General features: G+C 36.3%; 1 protein-coding gene across 1 annotated transcript in view; it reads right to left on the bottom strand.

Moving 5' to 3' along the window:
- The window catches only part of npsr1.L (neuropeptide S receptor 1 L homeolog), a 108,917-nt gene extending 88,327 nt beyond the window's left edge, over window positions 1-20,590 (bottom strand). The window contains exons 1-2 of the mRNA XM_018266842.2: window positions 20,378-20,590; window positions 3,441-3,576 (exon numbers count right to left, since the gene is read on the bottom strand). Of these exons, the coding sequence (XP_018122331.1) occupies window positions 3,441-3,576; window positions 20,378-20,524 (283 nt within the window). The 5' untranslated portion in view covers window positions 20,525-20,590. The remainder of the gene's footprint in view (window positions 1-3,440; window positions 3,577-20,377) is intronic.
- Window positions 20,591-22,787: the final 2,197 nt, after the last annotated feature.

Here is a 22,787-nt window from a genome sequence, read left to right as displayed (position 1 = left end):
TTTTTTTTTTAAATCTTTTCAACAACATATCTTGATAATCATTGCTGTAGATGGACATTATGTTTAGGTGACACCCAGGGTACTAACACTTTTACCTTACTTGTTGGACCCTCTGGCTGCTCTACTAACTACCCATGAAGTGAAACAGGAGCTAAGGGCAAGTTTGCAAATGGACAATCAGCAACAGTGGGAGGCTACTTATAGCCCATATGCATGCTTGCTAGCAGCGGCCACCTGTAATGGTTCCTGCCTGTGCTCCGTTCCATTGCTTCGCACTCAGCAGCTAATTTGGGGGCTTGATCTCGCTCCAGCCAGGTTCACCGAAACTGGGTTCCACTCAAAAAAAAGAACCCTAACACTATTAATCCTGGGAGCAAATTTATTGAGGTGCATATTTTTGCTTTGGAAAATTTTGCTATACTTTGCAAAACTCAGTCATTATTATATTGCAAATATGTGTATTTATTAACAGCAACTCTGTCATAATAACATGTGCCAAATGTATAGCTTTGTCTTTTTACAAAAGCTGAGAATGTTTTACCAGTTTTTCATTCTCCAGGATATGTATTTTACCAATATATAAAAAAGGAATGAGTTATCACACTGTGAGATGTGTTTTTGACATCTGCATGCAGTGTTTTTTGAGGATTTTCATGAGTCTATACATGCCATAGACCCTTGGCATTACAATTTGTCCTATATAAAATGCACAATAGTTAATTTTTCAATAGCAGATATTTTTAGTGTTTTTTTGAAAAGTGTATTACAACTTTGTAAGGTATTTTTCACATATTTGAGTCTCTACATGATGTATAATTTGGCTCATGTTATGTACATATATTATATGAAGAAGACCCCTAGCAGTCCGATTTACTCTTGATTTTAATCAGGCAGGGATCTGCATTCTCATGTTTTGATTTAGCCTTGCTCAATTAAATTGTTTTATCTTTGTTAGAGTAAATTTTGTGCTCACTTCAATTACAGTACATACATACATTGTAATGTATCAAATATCTTCGTGCTTATTAAATAAACTATAAGAATGCCTTTGATTTGTACCCAATAACATGCAAAAAAAATATTAGGCCTCATGTACTAAGCACATGACAGGTCCCAGAATGTACCTCAAGGAGTTGCACCCTCCTAATACTGCACTGTTTGTGTTCAGCATATTGGCATACTCCTAGCTTGCGTGTCTTTAATATACTACCAATTACTATATATAGAGCTTGTTAAGTAATGAGCTAATTTATAGAGTTTTTATCTTGCTTCTTTAAAGCTACAGTATACAGAAATGAACTTACACCGGCTGATTAAGAGACCTGTGAAAAAGCTTGCAAATCGTTGTAGGAATGTGAGCTTTGGTTGGAGAAGAGATGGTTGCTTCATTGTTTCAAGAGTCAGGACCAGCAGTGCATAAAGAGTCAACTACAGCTTTCAATTCGATTGCATTTTCACATAATGTTAAAACCAATGAAAATGCTTATTGTGGAAAGTTGCTTAAAATTAAATGTTCTGCCACTATGCAAAATAGACTAATTCTGCTTTTGCATCTCCTGTAAGATGTATTTATTAAACCAATATAAGATGCTCTTTTACTAGGGTAATATGAATAAAAGGGGTGGTTCACCCTTATGCTAACTTTTAGGGGCAGATTTACTAAGGGTCGAATATCGAGGGTTAATTAACCCTCGATATTCGACCAGGAACTAAAATCGTTCGACTTCGAATATCGAAGTCGAACGATTTAGCGCTAATCCTGCAATCGAACGATTCGAAGGATTTTAATCCAACGATCGAAGGAATATCCTTCGATCAAAAAAACGCAGGCAAGCCTATGGGAACCTTCCCCATAGGCTAACATTGAGTTCGGTAGCTTTTAGCTGCCGAACTAGGGGGTCGAAGTTTTTCTTAAAGAGACAGTACTTCGATTATCGAACGGTCGAATAGTCGAAGGATTTTTAGTTCGAATCGTTCGATTCGTAGTCGAAGTCGTAGTCGAAGGTCGAACTAGCCCATTCGATGGTCGAAGTAGCCAAAAAAACACTTCGAAATTCGAAGTTTTTTTTATTCGAATCCTTCACTCGAGCTTTGTAAATGTGCCCCTTAGAGTGTTATAGACTGTCTAATTCTAATTTTTCATTGGCCTTAATTTTTTCTAGTTTTAGTATTTGCCCTCTTTTTCTGACTCTTACCAGCTTTCAAATGAGGGTCACTGACCCAATCTAAAGGCTACACATTTAGGGGGTTATTTACTAAACCTCAAATTTATCTGGTCGGGCTTTTTGGGGCAAAAAAACCCGCCATCTCAGACCTGTTGAGGTCCTATATAAGTCAATGGGAGAGGCAATATCTCAGTTTGTAGTTGTCATTGTCTACACTGGGTTTAGCCTGAAAATCAAACTTTTTCTGGGGTTTCAGGCAAAATCTTGAAAAATGTTAGCAATTTGGGAAAAAAGCCCAAAGAATTTGAGTGATTTGAGATTCGATTAATTCAGGTTTTTTTTTATCAATAAATAAGGTCAAATCAAGCATGGAAGTTTGATCATGTTTATTTTAAATAAAATATGAGATAAATTAGCATTTTTGTAAATAACCCCCTTATTGTTATTGCTACATTTTATTACTATTTTATTCTGTTCAGGTCCTCTCCTAATCATATTCCAGTCTTTTTTTCAAATCAATGTATGGTTGATTGGGTAATTTGGACCCTAGCAACCAGATTGCTAAACTTGCAAACTGTAGAGCTGCTGAATAAAGCTAACTCAAAAACCACAAATAATAAAAACAAATACCAACTGCAAATTGTCTCAGAATATAACTCTCTACTAAAAGTTAATTTTAAGGTGAACAACCTCTTTAAATTATTTATTAGTGAAATGAAACAGGCAGGAGTTGAAAAACCCTTTCCACAATCTACATGAGATAAACTGCAGAGACTGCCACTGCCTAGTTATAAGTAGAGGAGCACATGAGATAGGTATAGGAGTTGTACTGAGCTTCCTTTCCAGAATTTCAATGCTTTGCATACAAATAAAGAGAGGCTCAACCAAAAAGGTTCTGTTGGGCTTCCATGTATCTTGTTATAATGATTATATTTGTCATATATATGCATATTCCAAAGTGTTTTAATAGATAAGGTGCTGCTCATAGATTTTATAGTGAAAAGCATGTACTATTATATTTAACTGAGTTAATTAGTTATATCACAATGCCCTGCCATTTATTTGCAATACTATTTAGCCCCCAGATTTCTAGTGTTAATTAGGCTCATATTTTAATACCAGGTTACTAGCTACTGTATGTGGTGGCCTTTTTTCTTGTTGCCTTTGTTTAAATCAAGTCCCAATGTCTGATTCAGCAACTGCAATCTTCTTGTAATATATCTTTTGAGCACAAAAATCTGTCATTATTGCAATTCATATTGAAAGGTATCTTACCTGTGATGGCTAGCTGCGTAACAAAGAATGTCATACGCGATTTCCGCTTTCTTTCCTTCCAGGTCAGAAATAGGACAACTGAGTTGCCAAAAATAGTGACAATAAACAAAATCCAGAGGGTAATCAGCTGCTCCATCTATAACAAATGAAAATAATTTGTAGACTGTATTTATTTTAGCTGAACCATATGTAACTAGGTACTACTGTATGTAACACTTATTCCGTGCAAATAATCACATTCAAAAACATATTAAAATTATATAGCCTTATATTTTAAAGTAATATTAAACACAGTTGCAGTCAGTGTTGGACTGGGACACCAGGGGCCCACCAAAAAACCTTAGACCAGGGGCCCACCAAAAGTTTTTAGACCAGGGGCCCACCCTCAGTACTATTTTCTTCCTCTCCTCACTCAACCTCTAATCTCCTGGTCTCTTTTCTTCATATACTATAATCTATTATTCCACCTATTTAGCCTCTTTGTTCTCATATAAATAGGGAATGGCCATGAAATAGGTCAAATATTTAGCAGCATGAGGGCCCACTGACACCTGGGCACACCGGGAGTTTCCCGGTGGGCCAGTCCGACACTGGTTGCAGTGTCTTTAATCCACAGTGCAGTGTTTCCTCAATAATTCCAGCATAATTGCAGTTGAGAGGAGTTGAGTCAATTGTGGCTAATGCATCAAAATTCACACAGTTGCACTTACCTTTCAGCATGAATTGGACACAATGAGAATCCCTTCCCATCAAAATTATATCTATGCCCAATTGTGACCTACATATAAGTGACTTACATATATTGATGCAGAATGGTCAAGGAACCCCTGCGTCAATAGGTGTACTATATGCAATTCACAAGAGGGAGCAGAACTGGTAAAGTGGCACCAAGCACAACTATGCAGAAGTGCAAGAACACCCTTTGACACAGTTACAGAAAACATTTACATTTTATTCACTAAGAACTTGTAAATATAAAAAGTATATAGTACAAGTAGGAGGCCTGTTATCTGAAATGCTTGGGACCTGCTGTTGGATATGAGTTTTCTACTGATACGTGCATGTCACTTTGAATGGGAGAAATTTTGAGTATTGTGTCCACCTCCCATGAAGCTGCAAAAAGCTAAGGTGACAAACTACTCAAAATCGCACTGTATGACATTATCCAACACATCTTTTCGTTTATACGGTGCATATGGCACAAATACAGCAGTAAAAATACTCTGTCAGTGTTCAGACATCCATTAATGTATCCTTAAAGAAAATGTGTAAATAATTTTGTCTTGATGCATGGAATATTTGAATACTTGAAGGATTCTTGATGTGTGACTGCTCATACATTTTTTTTTATTCATTCTTAAAAGCAAATGTACATTCATTTTAAAGATTAGGTAATTTGGGTTTGCTATTATTGTTAGGTTGTGTCTAAAATATATCATTTGAACCTTAACCCAAAACCGCTGAGGGTAAAAGAGAAACTGTCAGAATCCACTGACAGAGACTGCTTCTTTTCTCTAAAATAATTACATTCAAGTTCAGAAAAGGTTCACTGCATATTTATGAAAACCGATAGGTCTGGTAATCTAAAGAGGGTTTCAGGTCTTAGAACTGAATACACTATGTATGCTGTCAGTATAGATTTAATATAAACTTAAGACATATGCATTGATAATATTATTTTCATGCTTTACTGGTCTCTAAGCAAGGGCAGCAAAGGGCACAGTGTCACTTCGCACCGTGCATCTGTGGCATAGCAGTTGTACCCACCTCCTGCCTATGGTAGAAGGTGCAGAGAATAGCCCAAATAATTGCTCCAGGTGTAACAGCATGTACATGGGAATCAAGAGGTAACATTTTACTTCCCTTAGTTCTCTTGAGCTTGTGTCTGGTGTAATGGCAAATAGGCCCTCATGTGTAAGCTTAAACATAGCCAAAATAACCAAGTGACACTTCTGCAAAAATTTGTTGGCATCCAAGAAGTCGCTTGTATCAAAATCGCTGTGCGTCAACACTATTCGGACGCCCACTGATGCAGGTGTCAAAATGGACGCAAGCGTCTTTTCTGACATATGTCCAAAATTTATGCAGACCTCAATATTCGAGTATAACAATTGTTTTTGCAAAAAAAATTCACCGTTTGTGAATTTTGCGGGAAATTCACAAATTTTTCGAAGAAGCGAAACGGGAGACATTTGCTTTTTATTTTTGACTAATTTTATAATATTAAAATGTAAAGTTACATTTTTCATCTTCTCATGTCTCACTTTAACAGCTCTGTGGGGGAGGGTGGTAGCCAACTCTGTAAATTGTACTATTTGCTACATTAGTCAATACATTTCTTATGGACAGTCCTTGCAAAATCTCAGTGTCTGAGCTCAGCTGTTATAATTGATAGAATAGTTGCTAATATTCCAGATGCTGCTGAGAAATGTTTCAACTAATGCAGCGAATTGTAACAGTTCAGTGATTACTGAAATGCCAGACAAATCAGAGAGGGACATTAAAGTTAAATTTCAGTTATAGAAAAAGTAAAAAATAAAATGTTTAAACTATTTGAAAAAAAGTTTTTTCTGTTGTACAAGCTGAAAACAACTGAACTGTTTTTCAGGTGGGAATTACTCCTCTAATATTTCAAAATATGTAAACTTCATATTATTGCTTTATCCTGTTGGTAAATCATTCTTTCATACAGTTTAAATTATTTCTCGTGTTTTTCATGTTGTTATTTGCACTGTTCTTGGGATCATATGTTAATTGCACTTAACTTGGAGAGCTACATAGGGTTGTGTTGAAAAAAGACCAAGTCATTCACTAAAATTATACATACCAACAACTATACTAATTTTAGATTTTAGCATCACAATAGCCTATTATATTATTATTATATCACCACCCTTACTGTGAAGAACTACCTTCAATTAAGGTTCTGTTCTTCTAGTCTTAAGGGGTGGCCTCTGGGGCTGTGATTATTTTTATGGGAAAAATGTCCCCTGCTATCTTATAAAGAGGCAAAATTATGTTTTCATCCCTTGAGTTAATGCCCATTTTTTGCAGGACATTATTTGCTTTAGTAATCATAGAATGACACTACCTGGAATTAGACAACTTCTACAAAAATCCCCAGATCCTTCTCAGTTAAGGAAACCCCCAGCACATTTAGTATGGAACTTGCATTCATATTATTTCTAATAATATTATTTCATTGTTCAGTTTGCTGCCCAGATTTGTCAAATCACTCAGCAAAGTGGCAGAATCCTGAATAGAACTTATAGTTCTGCACAATTTTGAATCATCAGCAAAAATAAGAATTGTACTTTCAATGCCCACCTACAGGTCATTAATAAAAGTTAAAAAGCAAAGGACCAAGGACATAACACTGTTCCGATCACAAAATGTTCCATTTACCAATACTCTTTGTAATCTGTCCTTTAGCCATTTCTTTATCCAAGTAGAAATATTATGTTCCAGACCAATATTTCTTAATTTAACCAGTAACCTGCTGTGTGGTGCTGTATCAAATGCCAATGGCAGATCTATGCTCATTTAGTACCTTGGGATAAATGCCATCTGGTCCCTTGCATCATTAGTTCTAGAAGTGAGACTAGGACCTTCATTAGCTGGTTCCTCATTTGTGTAGACAGACATAAAATAACAGTTCAGAATATATGTTTTTTTCTCTGTTCTCATTGACCCACTAACCCCCCTCTGATATTAAGGGTCCCACCTCTTCCTGCTTTATTTTTTTACTATTTACATATTTAAAACATTTTGGATTAATTATACTTTACTATAATTTTCCTTCTGAATTGTAGCTTGTCTGATGATGATTTCTGTAGAGAGAGAGAACTGTATTCACATTTAATATAACAATATAAAGTGGTTGCCCAAGGCCCTTAAACACCAAGTAGCTCAGCACCGGTTAAAAGGGGAACAGAGCTTGGCACAGGCCAGGGGCTAATGAAATAATTAATCTGTCCCCAACTGTATAAGTGTATTACTTTATTGCTTGTAACATTTTCAAGCCCTTCCTTTTATAATACATTTCTTTAGTAAGTCTATTTATATATGTGCAGTACCACATGTTTTTTTTTTTTACAAAACATGGGGCTTGACTTATAACCATTCATTCTGTTTAACACGTTGTAACAACATTTCTTTAAAAAAGAAATTCACAAATATTTTTTGATTTAGTAATGTTTCATAGTAAGGATAAAAATGTTTTTCTGTTAACTAGGTATGTCTGCCATAGATATAGGACTGCATTACCTTCAGGTATAGAATCAGTAGGGTGTTATAGGTCAGACACAGCACTGATACTGAAAACCAAGTCTATATGAAGTTAATTTATTTTATGAAAAACAATTTTTCTAGACAAGCTTCAAGACTATTAATCAGAAAAGTGCTATTCATGCAGAAAATACTGGGTATTGCTTCTATCTATTACTGGAGCTCAGCTATAGGGATGTAGCGAACTGTTCGCACGAACTTCGACTGTTCGCGTCCGCCGCAAGTTCGCGAACGTCGCGCGACGTTCGCCAATAGGCGTTCGCGTCAAAATCGTTTGACCATTCGACCATTCGATCGCTAAAATCGAACGATTTTCGTTCGATTCGAACGAAAATCGTTCGATCGAACGATTAAAATCCTTCGAATCGAACGATTTTCGGATGTTCGAAGTTCGCGAACAGTTCGCGAACTGTTCGCATTTTTTGCCGGTGTTCGCGAACGGCGTTCGCGAACACATACTCGGCGGTTCGCTACATCCCTACTCAGCTATAATAGCACTCATTTATGACAACAAGTGCAGTGTGCAAATTGCAGTTTCAGATGTACAGTGGGCAAACTGTAATTTCAGAAGTAAATATTCATGCTTCTTATCCACAATGCAGCATTTTTTTTCTTCTCTACTGCACTTTCTACTAAGAACAGCTTCAGATTTTGAGGAAACAGGGCTAAACGAGAGATGGATTGGCAAAACCCCCACTTTTTTAGCAAAACAAAACACAGGTGGAATTCTAGTGTGGATTCACAAAGATTTTTACTGGCAAAATGTAACTGTCCAAATGCAAAAAAACGCCAGTACCTTAGTATGCTGCAACAGGGGTGATCCCAATTTATTCCATGGTGCTACCAGACACTGCAGTTACAATCATGATGATTGAAACGGCAGTGTCTGGTAGCACCATGGAATAAATTGGGATCACCCCTGTTGCAGCATACTAAGGTATTGGCGTTTTTTTGCATTTGGATTAATTGCTGGCGTTTGGCTAGGCCAGTGCCATAGCCTTTTACCCCTTAAACTGAATTTTTGTAAAATGTAACTGTCTCCACAAACTTGTACTAGGTAAAAACATTTTCTCACCCCTACGCATGACTTAATTTGATAAGGAATGCAATTTTAGAAGATAAGATTTTGTAGCAGATGGAAGTCTTGACTTAGAAATGAAATCAGCTGGCTGGCTAGAAGAGATCTAAAGAGACCCAAAAGGCAAAACTAGAAACTTTTCACAGAATCTGATTTATAAAATGCAGAAAAAAACAACTTAGCCAGAACAGTCTAATTAATATCTGTATGACCTCAAATGAAATTTCAAGATTTCTAAGCCAGCTGTCTACAGAACATAAATATTGTCCTGATGATAAAGACCATCTTGAAAAGAGAGCTTTGAGATATCTGCAATGAATGGATCTTTAAACTGAGAAAGGAGTTTGGAGTGTCAAAGCATATAAGGTTTAAAAATAGCCTCTTGACAACAGTCACATTTACTGTGAATATTGCATCTTGTTTTTTCAGTCTTAGAACTAGGTTGGAATGCCACTTTGAACCCTGCCCTACACAAAGGAAAATTGCCAATGGTCTTGAGAGACCTGTGTTTGCCTATGAAGAGAATACTGCCTGTATTTGACAGTGCTGTAATTATTAATGGTGGAATGTACGTGTACGCCTTTCTGCCCCTGCCCATTCCCACCAGCTTTTGTGCCCCTTATTGCTCTTGTACTTTTGTCTGTGTTATAAATAAATGACCCCTTAAACCTTTTAGTTGTAGATTTTTATGAACAGAAGAACTAAAATTGGATGTACTGGAAGATGTTCTCTTTTGGATTGTTAGTTTTCTAGCAATTGAGTGCAGGAAACCTTGAGGACCAACCTGCTAAGGAGAGGCACTGCTGCCATGAGGCGAGTTGAGAAGCTCACCTCAGGCGGCAGCAGCCCACCAGTTACCAATGGTGGCAAAAAGCCACTCCTGGTAACTTTAAGAACCTGATATTCTGTTTTTTTAATTTAAAATCTCAGCTCCTCTAGTGCTTAGAGTGCCACCCTTGATCTGCATGGAAGCTCTGCATCAGAGAGTCCATCTCAGGTGGCTAGGTGCAGCAAATCTCCCCTGCTGCTGACACAAAACTGCAGCAATAGTGTTTTCAAATGCCTCTACTTCAAAAAAAGAATGAGCAGGATTAGGATGTTTTCAAATTGGAGCAGAATTAATTTATTATTTAATATCTTTAAAAGTTTCTTGTGCCTCCAAAGACTGACTGAATGCTTTACAAGTACTTGTTAGGTCGGTAGTTAGTGTGATTATTTTGAAATTGCTGTGGTCCAATATACATTCTATACATAGACTTTGGGTCTCTCCCCAAGTGAACTGTTGGTAAAGGAATGATTAAAAGTGACTGCAATCTCAGCTACTGCCCGCTGACCCGAGTATAAGCCGAGGTAGACTTTTTCAGCACATTTTGGATGCTGAAAAACTCGGCTTATACTCGAGTATATACGGGTAACATTTTTCCAGTTGGCATATAGTCAATTAGCAAGTGCAATTTTGGAGGCAGTTTGCCGTGTTTTGTGCAATGAAAATTCATTGTGGGCAGAGGGGGATGAAGGTGATGAAGGTCTAAGAAACAGACCAAAGTGACAATGTATGCAATAAAGTAAGTTTTTAAAGTCCCCGGATTATATTAGATATAATACTGACCCACTTTTTAGCTCAAAGACATATCCATATTAGTGGTTATAGTCCCTGCAATGATGTTCAGTGACTCAAGGGTACTACTTGTATATGTAATGTAATATAATTAAGTTTCCTGTGTAGGTGACAGGTGTTTAGTGTAGGATGTGTTCTCAGTGGTCTTGTGGTCAGCGAGGAAAATTCTTATAGAACTAATGTTGACTAAATATTTTGACTTTCCCTGTCATAAAGTTCTGCTTACATATCTAGATGCTACAGTGTATTGTTAGTGGTCAAAAACGTGATATGATATTAAATTCATGTTTTAGCTAGGACTCATGCAGAACATTTGTTGATGCTACCAGCAATGTGGTCAAGGGTACAGCATGCTAATGCCACCCTGTTAAAGTTATTTATCTGTTTTTGCTTTATATAAATTTCAGCGTAAACTGTGGGAAAGATGAAAAGTGTGTCAGTAGGGACAAAAGAAATGTATCTTTAACAAAATAACTGGGAAGAAGAAATGTATGATGAGGAGCCTGTATCAATTTGTGCATGAAAAAAAAAAGGTTTACTTTGCCATCAGTGGAGATATCACCATGAGATTAATGTTGTTTATTCCTCTTTATAAAGATTTGAATTTGTGTCTTTGTTTACTAAGGTCTCTTCACAAACCTGCAGCTTCTGAATCACCTTTTTATCATTCTTGTCAGCTAAATGAAACAATGCATATATTTACTGATGTATTGTTGAAGACTATAACATTGTAATGAAAACAATAAGCAAGGATTGAGAACATGCACTTGTTTTCAATATCTAACTCCCTGGATGTTTTTGAGTTTGAGTTGTAAAAAAACAGTCATGTCCTCAAAATGTAATGGACTCCATATATTACCATGACATACTGTAGATACAGTAAATCATTGTAGCATTGTGGCTCATTGGTGAGCACTGCTGCCTTATAGTGTGTCAGTTGATATTTCATTGATTGACAGTTGTTAGGGGCAGGGAGCTCATCTCGACTATGTATGGTATTGTCCTGTTGCTTAATTGATATTACCTGTACCCTTGATTGTGTTCTCACCTTTTAAAGCACTGTGTACACTGTGTGCACTTGTGGTGCTATATAAAGAAAGAAATACAATGCCCTGTGTTTTCAGTAGGAAAGGAAGCAGTACTATTAATTTATTCTAATCAAATTATTTTGTGTGGAATCTTCCCTGGTAAGAGTTTCTCTTGTACAAATTTGCATGAATTGTACTAATATTTAAAACATGTGCTTTATTATAGGGTACAAGCTTCTGCCAAAAGTTGTGGGTGCAGAATGACCACTAAGGGGCATGATTTTGCACCCCATAGTGTTCTATCATTTGGGACTTGAAAAATAAAAAACTACAATTTTTTTAATTAAATGCAGTCTTTGTTAGCCAACTTCAACAGCACCAGGCTCCCTAACAGATGTTTTACCCAATGTACTTCAACAAAGAAAAGATCACAACTCTGGATTCATCTAAAATATGACAGTCACTCAATAAGTTACTGTAGTCCATAGTCATGTCAGCTCTTGGGTCCATAGGACACTTTTTTGTACTTACTCTTAGTTTGTAGTAAATATGGAATGACGAAACATAAAAAAAAAAATTTGCAAATATTATAAAAAAAATGCAATAAAAAAGTATTCATATTATATTCTTAGTGCAATTTCTGTTCAGATATTGATTGTTAGTTTTAATGCCTCAATCTAAAACTAACCATTCTGATTTAAATTATAGGATAAAGTAGGAAAAATAACAAATCAGACAATGTTCTGGCCATTAATTGACAGACCGCAATGGGACAAAAGTTGTGTCCCAGAAATAGTAATTACAGTCACCCACCAATACATGGAAATACCTATCTGATCGACTAAACAACCCATTGCCACAGGACAAAAATTTTGATTATTATGACAATAATTCCACAGACAGTCCAAAAATTGGGGATGCACCGAATCCAAGATTCGGTTCATGATTCGGCTTTTTTCAGCAGGATTGGGATTCGGCCCAATCCTTCTGTCCGGCCGAACCGAATCCGAATTAGCATATGCAAATTAGGGGCAGAGAGGGAAATCGCGTGACTTTTTGTCACAAAACAAGGAAGTAAAAAATGTTTTTCCCTTCTCACCCCTAATTTACATATGCAAATTAGGATTGGGATTCGGTGCATCCCTACCAAAAATTGTATAAAACTTTTTTCCTACAGACATTAGTACAGTAGGAACTTCATGGAAGTTTTTTCCATCAATAATGAATTAAATTAAATAAAAATGGGCACAATACAAAACCCTGTGACACCCCACCTAAAACTCTTCTCTAAGCAGAGAATGTTCTATTGTCAACCACCCTCTGTACCCGCTCCTTAAAGTGATACTGACACTAAAAAAGTACATTTTAAAATATGAATGTACATTAAAAGTTACCTATAGGTCGATGTTTTTTTCTGAGATGTTTGCTTTTGTAAGTTATTGTTAGTTGAAGTTCCCACACCTGACTGTTTTGCCATCCTGGCTGTCCAATCTCAGCCTGTCAGTTAAAGTTTCTAATGATAACCGACTCCTGCTGCAAAAATGTATCAACTAATTTATCATTTAGACCAGTTTATAGTGTCAGAAAAAGCTAAAATAATTCTCTAAGTACCTTAGAGTGTACTAAAAAAGAATGGTTGTGGGTGCACACCTGAGGCCAATTTCAAAAAGTCTAATTCCCTGTCTCAATGATTCAAATAAAAATGCTAGTGCATATAGTTTTGAAACAGGGTTTTTTAGTTACAAAGTTATGATCATAAAATTGATAAGCCACCATACCACGTCAAGGTTAACCCCATACGGTGGTCCCTAACTTGTTTACCTTTAATAGTAGTAAAATAGGTATCTTACCTCTCTTCTTAATAGCATTACTTTATGTGAACAACTCCTGTGCCTTGGTTTCAAACTGTGTGCTAAATCCTCCCCCGCCAACTGCTATGCGGCTTTTAAATGGGAGAGACTGCCTTCAGGCTAGATCCTCCCATGCCGCTAGCATTTTAGGCTTTTAAGGGAGAGTGATTGCACAAACCAAAGCAAAATATTAAAGGGACAATAGGACCACCAAAATTCTAAAAGGGTGGGTATGAAGGTGCAACAAACCACATGGAGCTTAGCCAAAGCTCCCAGCAAATACAAATACAAAAAAAGAATGGTTGTGGGTGCACACCTGAGGCCAATTTCAAAAAGTCTAATTCCCTGTCTCAATGATTCAAGTAAAAATGCTAGTGCATATAGTTTTGAAACAGGGTTTTTTAGTTACAAAGTTATGATCATAAAATTGATAAGCCACCATACCACATCAAGGTAAACCCCATACGGTGGTCCCTAACTTGTTTACCTTTAATAGTAGTAAAATAGGTATCTTACCTCTCTTCTTAATAGCATTACTTTATGTGAACAACTCCTGTGCCTTGATTTCAAACTGTGTGCTAAATCCTCCCCCGCCAACTGCTATGCGGCTTTTAAATGGGAGAGACTGCCTTCAGGCTAGCATTTTTACTTGAATCATTGAGACAGGGAATTAGACTTTTTGAAATTGGCCTCAGGTGTGCACCCACAACCATTCTTTTTTGCCTTAGAGTGTACTCCATCAGGACCCAGGCACTCATTCACATAAATGTTGCTCAAACATTTAACATGTCTTGCAGCAGCCATGGACAATTTGTTGGGCTGAGCCATGATCACTTTTGCAGAGTTGGCCCTCCATTGTATACATAGAGGAAAAGAACTGATTAAGCATATGTGTTTTTCTTGGTCCCTTGCAACCAAAGTATCTCCATTTTTTAATGCAGCCACCTGTAACCTGCATCTTTTTACTATTGAAAATCAAGGCTACTAAAATAAAATAAAATAAGAAAAAAACTGCTGAGTTGTTTGCATAAATTGTCTCCTTGTTCTCCAAGTTATTCAAACGACCATAATGTTTGGTGTACCATGATCCATACCTCAAGTCAGCATATGGATGAATGCATGTGTATGGAATAGTATGTGTGTATGCATGCCGTTCAGTATAAGCATGTCTATGTAAGTAGATTACATTTGAAAAATCTTTTCAAAGCTTTCATTTTGCAGCATCATATTTCTCACACATCATTAGGTACAAAATAAATCACCCTAAACATGAATGCCAGAGGTCTGCTGAACAGTTTGATGCCCAATGTGCATAGGTTTACCAACAACTGTTCAAAAAATGTTCACCCCAGAAAGTCATATATTTTTGGAAAGTACACATTCCTCCAAATCCAAAATGGGTTCAAATTTCTTTCTATGCCAAACTACCAAACCACAAACCTTTTCAAAAGTTGGCAATTTGGATGGCATTTCTGAAAATCACTTCAAAGCTTCCACTTGGAAGCATCTTATATCCCACCTATCATTAGGTACCAAGAAAAATCACCCTAAATATGAGGGCATGGGGTCCACAAAACAGTCTGATGCCCAATGTGCATAGGTTTACCTAACTTTATAGCCTCTAGGGTCCCCAAAATCAATAGTCAAAGCTACAAATAGTCAAAGCTACAAAATCCAAAATGTGTAAACATGTCTTTCTACTACAATGTTCCAAACAGCAAAGCATTCCTAAAGTTCTAAAATTTCTAAAAACACTTCAAATCTTCTACTTTACAGCATCTTATCACCCACTTATCATTAGGTACTAGTGGGCCCCCAAATATACCTTGTGCATACTAATTTGATGGCTTATATATATATATATACTAATTCTTAAACACCCAACCAGATTTACGTGTGGTAAAAGCTCCAATAAAGTATGATGACCCCTAAAAACCAAATATTTTTGGAAAGTAAACATTATGACAAATAAAAAATAGGTAAAACTGGCTTTCTTCACCAAACTGCAAAGCTTTCCTAAACTTTTTATGACATTTCTGAAAATCACTTAAAATGTTGCAATCTGCTGCATTTGCCTCACACAATTTTTTTTTATATACAAAAGCATATCACCTTAAATAAAAACTAGTGATGGGTGAATTTATTCGCCAGGCGCGAATTCGTGGCGAATTTGCGCGATTCGCCGTCAGCGAATAAATTCGCGAAACGGCCGCAAAAATTTGCAGCAAAAATTTTTTTTCCGAAAAACGGACGCCCACGTCAAAAACGGGCGCCGGCGTCAAAAACGAGACGCCGGCGCTGTTTCGCAAATTTTTTGCCATTTCCCGAATTTCGTGCGAAATTCGCAAATTTTTCGGCGAAACGGCGCAAATTCGCCCATCACTAATAAGAACACCAGTGGTCTACTGAAACGTCGAATTTTAGATTAATCAAAGTATTAATCAAAGTATTTGATATGTACAAAGCCCAAATGAAAAATGTGCATATGAATTTTCATGCCTGCCAACTAAGCTGCAGAAAACAGAGCCCCCTGACTGTATTATTGTATGTGCCATTTGACCACCTAATGTACAAAGACCCCCAGAGAACCATATATTTTTGGAAAGTACACATTCTGATGAATCCAACAAGGGAAAAGATGCCTTTCTATACCAAAGCACCAAACAGCTATGCTAAAATTACATAAGGAACTATAATGCAGGGATAAAATTGCAATAGAACCACATAAATTATCAAAGTTTTTCTGATGTTCCAGCCACATATGGAATACCTATGTTGCATTGTCTGCTATGCTCTTCCCTTCTGTTTGTGGGCATGGTGTGAAAAAGGCCTAGTTTGGGTATCCACAGTTTTACAGAGCTCCTTTGAAATTTTGTATTCCTTTTCTTTAGCCTCGGCATTGCCTGATGGTTTAGAGATCTTAGAACCCCCAGTTTATATTCCAGAGGGTGGTGAGAATCAACCAGCAAAAAGTGATCAGTATACAGTAAGTGGGTTTCCTGTATACTACAATAGCTAGGTTTTATAACTATTGCACAGTCCAAAATGTGCACATCAACACCAAAGAATTGGACGGCACTCCGATCAAAAGGAAAGCAGGTTTATTGCATACTCCTGCAGGGATCCTACCCCTACGCATTTCGGGATTCAATCCCTTAATCATAGGCATACATCCAAAGCCATACAGACAGGTTATATACAAAATGTAGAAAGCGACCCCTATTGGGCTCAATGTTGTAATACATTTAAAACTGACATATTTTATTCATCGCATTAAAAACAACATCCTAAAGGTAAAAACCTTGTTTGTATATTAAAACCATGCTGCTATCTAAAAAGATCCTTGTGTCAATGTGTGTTTCTTTTCCCTTGTGTATAGAATAATTCGTAATTTGCTTTATGGGGGCAAACATGGATGATCAATAAATTAGTGGATAAATATGTGGATAAAGGTTTAGATATATAGGGGGGGCTACACGCTTGTCGGGACTAATATAAATATGATAAATCATGTCTGGTGTTCAGTCCATTAGGTATCCTAGTCTCCAACTTTAGAATCCAGAATGCCTCTATCTGGTTAGTGAACGCACCAGATCTCCCCCCCTGAAGGGTATGCTCACTTGTTCAATAACTTGAGCCATGTTGTTGTCTTAAAAAACTTCCTTAAGATAGGTTCAGTAAAGAACAGCCTTGTTTTTGGCTATGAAGATTTTCATTCATCCAGGTCATGGAATATCTAGTATAGGTAAATCTTAAAACAACTGGACTTGCTGAGTAATCATTGAAGACGTTTCACTACTCATCCGAGCAGCTTCTTCAGTTCAACTGACTGGTGTGGGAAGTTCTCGGCATATAAACTCTACGAAAATTCGTCTCTCAAAGTTAGCCCCTGGTAACTGCCCACTTGGTAACATGCCATCTGAGGCAAGGTTCTCACCTTATTTCATGGCAGGAGCGGCCCTGATTACAACTGCACGTACAAGTAGGGCATGCAATCCCAGATTAGGTTCAGAATCCAAATGGATCCATCTGGCTGAACAGATTCCAAACCCTTATGACTGAAGACCATATGATAACAAAAGGTGCCAAGATTTTGCTAATTTGTATATTGACGTTAGGTGTTCCAATTTGTTTCAGGATTCAGCCACATCCTTTGTAGAAGATTTGATGCTCAACTGAATCTGAAAAAAATTTGATTCCATACATATCTACTGATGCTATGAGATGCACTTAGGGGTCAATCAGAGTAATTTAAAAAAAAACATAAAACAGTATTCTCTAGCAGCTAAGAGGAACATCTGATATATTATTAAGAATAAGGAACCTCCAGAGGCAGTCAGAGGCAGAGATGAACACGGTAAGAATCATTTTTCAGATTGCTCAACCCTATAGAAGGTGCAAGGCTATGGGCTGAGCCCATACAAACTCCCCCACAGACTAGCTTCTATTTCAGCCTCACACACAGGAGGGAGGTGTCAGGAATTCTTCCTCACAATAAGGAGCATTTCTGATGTTCTTGGACAGTAAGGATCACTTATATGTTGGCAGAACATACACTTTTTAGGTGATTTGTATTATGAGAGCCATATTTATTCTGTATATCCTAACTTGGATTTTGATACAACGCTGAAATCTGACTAATCTTTTGTGGGGGATCTGAGGAGGATTTAGCATTCATCTGAAAACAAAAAATCTGATTCATCCCCAGAATACACATCTTCTAACCCTCAGATACTGACTCATAATAATATTGTTATATCATAAAGCAGAAAAATCTGACTTTTTTTTTAACATGTTTTTCACAGTTAAAATAACTACATAGGCCACAGCAGCAGACATAATCACATTCAACCTTGTGATTGTTGAATATATGTTGCTTTCATTATGTCAAAATCTAGGGTCTAAAATATTCTAGATGTATGTAGATTTATATTTACAGATTTTCAGAGTTAAATCATTCTTTATAGAAAACTAAGAAGAAAAACAACCTTTTTTTAATAATTTACTTTTTTATAATGATAATAAAAAACCAATATACAGTATATAGAGAAATAGAGAGGATGAGTGAGTTGAAAGTTGAAAACTATATATATGCTAAAATGCCAGCCTTGGTTACTGCAATAAAAGTCTCCCTATAATCAAAAGTTGTATACATCTTTATTTAGTAACTTGGCCTATAGGTCAGGTTGTACAAGGAAAGAAGTGTGAACAATATTTAGTAATGTATTTGTTTTTTAATTATTTTATTTATTTATATATTTTATTTATATAGTCCCAAAATTTTATCCAGCTCTGTCATTTATATCAGCCCTGCAATCCCTAACACATTCACCCAACACATAAGGATTAATCAAACCAAGTAGCCTGAATATGCATTTTTAGAGAGTGGGATGAAAGCAGAGCACTCAAAGTAAATGCAAGCAGATAAAGGGGAGAATATGCAAAATCATTGCAGATTGTGCACCTGTCCTGTATATTAGCAGCTTGGCCAGTAAAAATGGTGTTTGATTCCAATGAACTAGTATTTTTTTTTTTTCAAGAAAAGGCCACCCTAGATAGAATCCAGGTCTAAAAAAATTCAGGACACCAGTGATGCATGACAGCAGTGCTAACCATATAGTTCCAAGAAAGCAAATTGGCCTTCAGAGTCAGGTACACCTAGAAAATATGGTTTTTTATATTCTAGTTTCAATATGAAATAGTTTTACCTATCTTTGAAAATTTGAAAGATCAAGAAACACAAAAGCCTGGATATATCTAGATAGATAGATATTATATCTAAACCAATGACAAGACAGCAAGTCTTCACAACTTCCTTCATTGACTTTTTAAAGGACAACCTCTCCATTCTCACTGTGTATCCGTTATTGAGGCGAAACAATTTCTTTTTTGAAGAGTACATCTGACATGACATTCCTCCATTAAAATAGTCCATCGTCCACACAGATAAGCGCACTCATTGAAATAATAAGAACTGTGCCGGTACTGAAAGTAAGTTTAGTGACTGAGGTAATGATTTTGTTTAAAGATAAGTGGTTTGCGATGACTTCAGGAGCCAGCTTACCGTAATGAAGTACAAATATATACATTTTCAACTTTATGATTTAGTTTGGACACTTTTAAACTGTACTCTGGTGGTTCGTTTACGTAAAAATGGTGGAGGTTGAAGTCTCCTTAAAACACAAGAAAACAAAACACTCGTAAATGATAACTCTGAAATCCTTCAACTGCTTTTTTTAAAAAATCAATCTTGTGGTTTTTTTTCAGATTGTGTTCATTTTCTTATATCACTCTTTGTCACTCTTGTGTTATTTACAGTACATACATTGTGTCAGCAAGTTCAGTATTCGTTTGAGGTCTATATCTAAACCCTGCCCTCTTGTACTTTGCTTTTTTACATTATGATATCTTTCAGAACAGAGCTGTGTGATATAAAAGCATAATACAATAAGCAGCATGGGTAGCAAGATCTGAGTGGCATGGGTGACTGCCTGTTGTCAGAGGTTTCATTATCAGGTATTAGCTTGATAAACATAAAGTATATCATCTTCTTATTTTCTTTTCTACAAAGTAATCACATTATCTTTTAAAATATATGTATACATTGCCAACATATTTCCCAGCACTCTCTATGTAACAATTTTAGAATGGTTTACAAATACAAAATATAACCAAACAAAACATATTTATAACTAAGCTTCCCCTGTATAGTGTATACTGCCAATGTCTTTATATTTTACAGAAGTTGATGTGTGTTCTTCATTTTATGAAATAGAAAAATGAAAAAAAAAACAAAAAAACATTCTGCTCATCATAACCTAGACTTTGCATGAAGGTAATTAAAGTACCATTGAAGCAATATATCATTTTTCCTAATGGACATAACAAGCCATGTGTTAATTAATGTAACATGCCTTGTTATAAAGTGTCACCTATGTCCATTTGTTATTTTTTTTATTAATACATCCTTTAAAAAGATCTAGCTGGGGAAAAATGTACAGACTATATAATTATGTTCATATATAATATTTACTTTTGCCAAAATCCACTTTACGTTAAGAAAATGTGTGACATACCTTAAATGATGTATAAAAAGATTCCAGTGCATATTCGTCTTCTATTTCTGCTGAGGAATTGGTTGAGGTGCAGTTGGTCAGAGTTAAATTCAGTGTTTCTGAGCTGGTATTGGAAACATCACTGGCTTCAGTAAAACTAACTTGCATGTCGATGTGTGGCTAGGCACAGCTTTTCACTGACAGTGCGCAGGAGAAAAGTGTATGAGCTCAGCGTTCTTGCTCCACCACTGGCTGACTGAGGCATATGCTTTTTCAGCAGCTTCATTTTAGCAGCAATACATGTCCCTCTTCAAGCTGTACCCACTCATCATCTCTGACAGAAATCTGTAATGAAAAAATGATAGCCACATGCTCTATCCTAGCAGACAATGGTAATAAGGCACATACTTTACATTTCAGCTGCATGCTTCCAATAATGGCTTGCTCACCTAATGTACATTATATATATATATATTCTGCTAGGTAGCGTTTGATTTTAACTCATATAGACAGACAATGTAAAAATTAGTTTTCATCAAATTTATAATTTTCTATCCTTATATCCACAGCAATGTGGATTAGTGTATATTCTGCTAGCTATATATTATATATATATATTCTGCTATATCTATCTACGGTATCTTTATACAGGTATAGGATCTCATATCCAGAAACCTGTTATCCAGAAAGCTCTGAATTATGGGAAGGCCCCCTCTTAAAGACTCCATTAAAATGCAAATAATCCACATTTTTAAAAATAAATTCCATTTTCTCTGTAATAATAAGAGTTCCTTGTTCTTGATCCTAATTAACATATATTGAATCCTTACAAGAGGAAAAACCATTATATTGGAATTATTTTATGTTTAAATATTTTTCTTTTTTAATTTCAAAAACAGAAAGAGGAACAAAAAGATCTGCTGCACACAGCGTGATGGAAATTCTTTGACCATGCCTATTTTGCGGCCACACCCCCTAAATACCATGTCCATTTTACAAAATTTGGCAGGTTATTGAAAGTTTAAACACATTTCTGGGATGTTTAGGGCAATGTTTTATGTGTTATAACAGTTTTGCTAAAGAAGGTGAATTGGCAGTTAAGCTGTAAGTCTCATTTCTCCCTAGAGATATGCTAATCTTAAATAGGTACAACTGTATCTTTACTTATCTTAAAGGAACAGTAACACCAAATAAAATGTATGTGACAAATCCAGTCTAAACTGCTTCAATAACATCTCTATTGTGCATTAAGTTTATTATATTCAATGCTTTGTCCAAAAAACATATTAAATCTTTGCTTCCGGATGTACACTGTGGACTGGCGAAAGGGCGATTCTGCAAAATCCGAGGTGCGGCGCTCCACATCTCTGCCTAGACTGCTGAAACGGAAGCTTGTTTTTGCTGCTGTACTGAGGATTTTACAGACTTCTGCAGGACTAACTTCTGTGCTGCAAGCAGGGAAGGAATGTCCGCAGCGTAATTTACTTCTATGAGTGCTGTGAATGCCCGCAGCAGTTATTCCTAAGCTTGCTTTAGCTTGTTCAATGCTGCGAACGGTAAAGGTAGCATGCAGATCAACCATAAATCTAACACACAGGGACCAGTAAATTACCGCTGTGGACATTCCTTCTCAAAAAAGTGCAGGTGCTCAGTGTTTTGGGTTCTCTGTCAAAGAGCCTCTTATTTAATTATATTTCAGAAACTTTGTATCTGTGTACAGTGCATGAGATCAAAGAGAAACTCCGGACATTTCACTAACAATCTGGGTTTGCGGGCTGAGCTTTCAAATCGGGACTGTCCTGTGAAAACCGGGACAGTTGGAAGGTATGTCAGTGTATGAAGGTCCAAATTATAGAGAGAACCCTTATCCAGAAAACCCACTGTGCTGAGAATTCTGGATCACAGGTGCCATACCCGTATTTATCATGGATCTGTTTTTCTTTCTCCTTCTACCTGCTTGTAAATAAATTGAGCTTGGGTGCAGAATATGTAATATTCTGTGATTGCTGTGGATGCACTGGGGACTGTACTGGGGGTATAGCAGGAATAGTGTGAAATTCTGTTGTTACAATATACAGTAAGGTCTGTGTTACCCTATAGTTGGACTATGCGAGAAAAAAATCAACTGCTTTATTTCAAATAAGTATACTAAAAAATTGCAGATACCTTTGTTAAATATGAGTACAGGTATGGGACCTATTATTCAGAATGCTCAGGACCTGGGGTTTTTCCAGATCCGGATCATCTTTCCGTAATTTGGATCTTCATACTTGTCTACTAAAAAATCATGTAAACATTAAACCAATAGTTTTTTTTTAGCTCCAATAAATATTAACTACTATCTTGCTTAGTACAAGTATAATGTACTGCTTTATTATTACAGAGAAAAAGGAAATAATTTTTTAAAAATTGTCATTATTTGGATAAAATT

The sequence above is a fragment of the Xenopus laevis genome, chromosome 6L, assembly GCF_017654675.1.
Source record: "Xenopus laevis strain J_2021 chromosome 6L, Xenopus_laevis_v10.1, whole genome shotgun sequence".
NCBI classification, from domain to species: domain Eukaryota; kingdom Metazoa; phylum Chordata; class Amphibia; order Anura; family Pipidae; genus Xenopus; species Xenopus laevis.
This window is presented reverse-complemented; position numbering and strand designations above follow the sequence as displayed.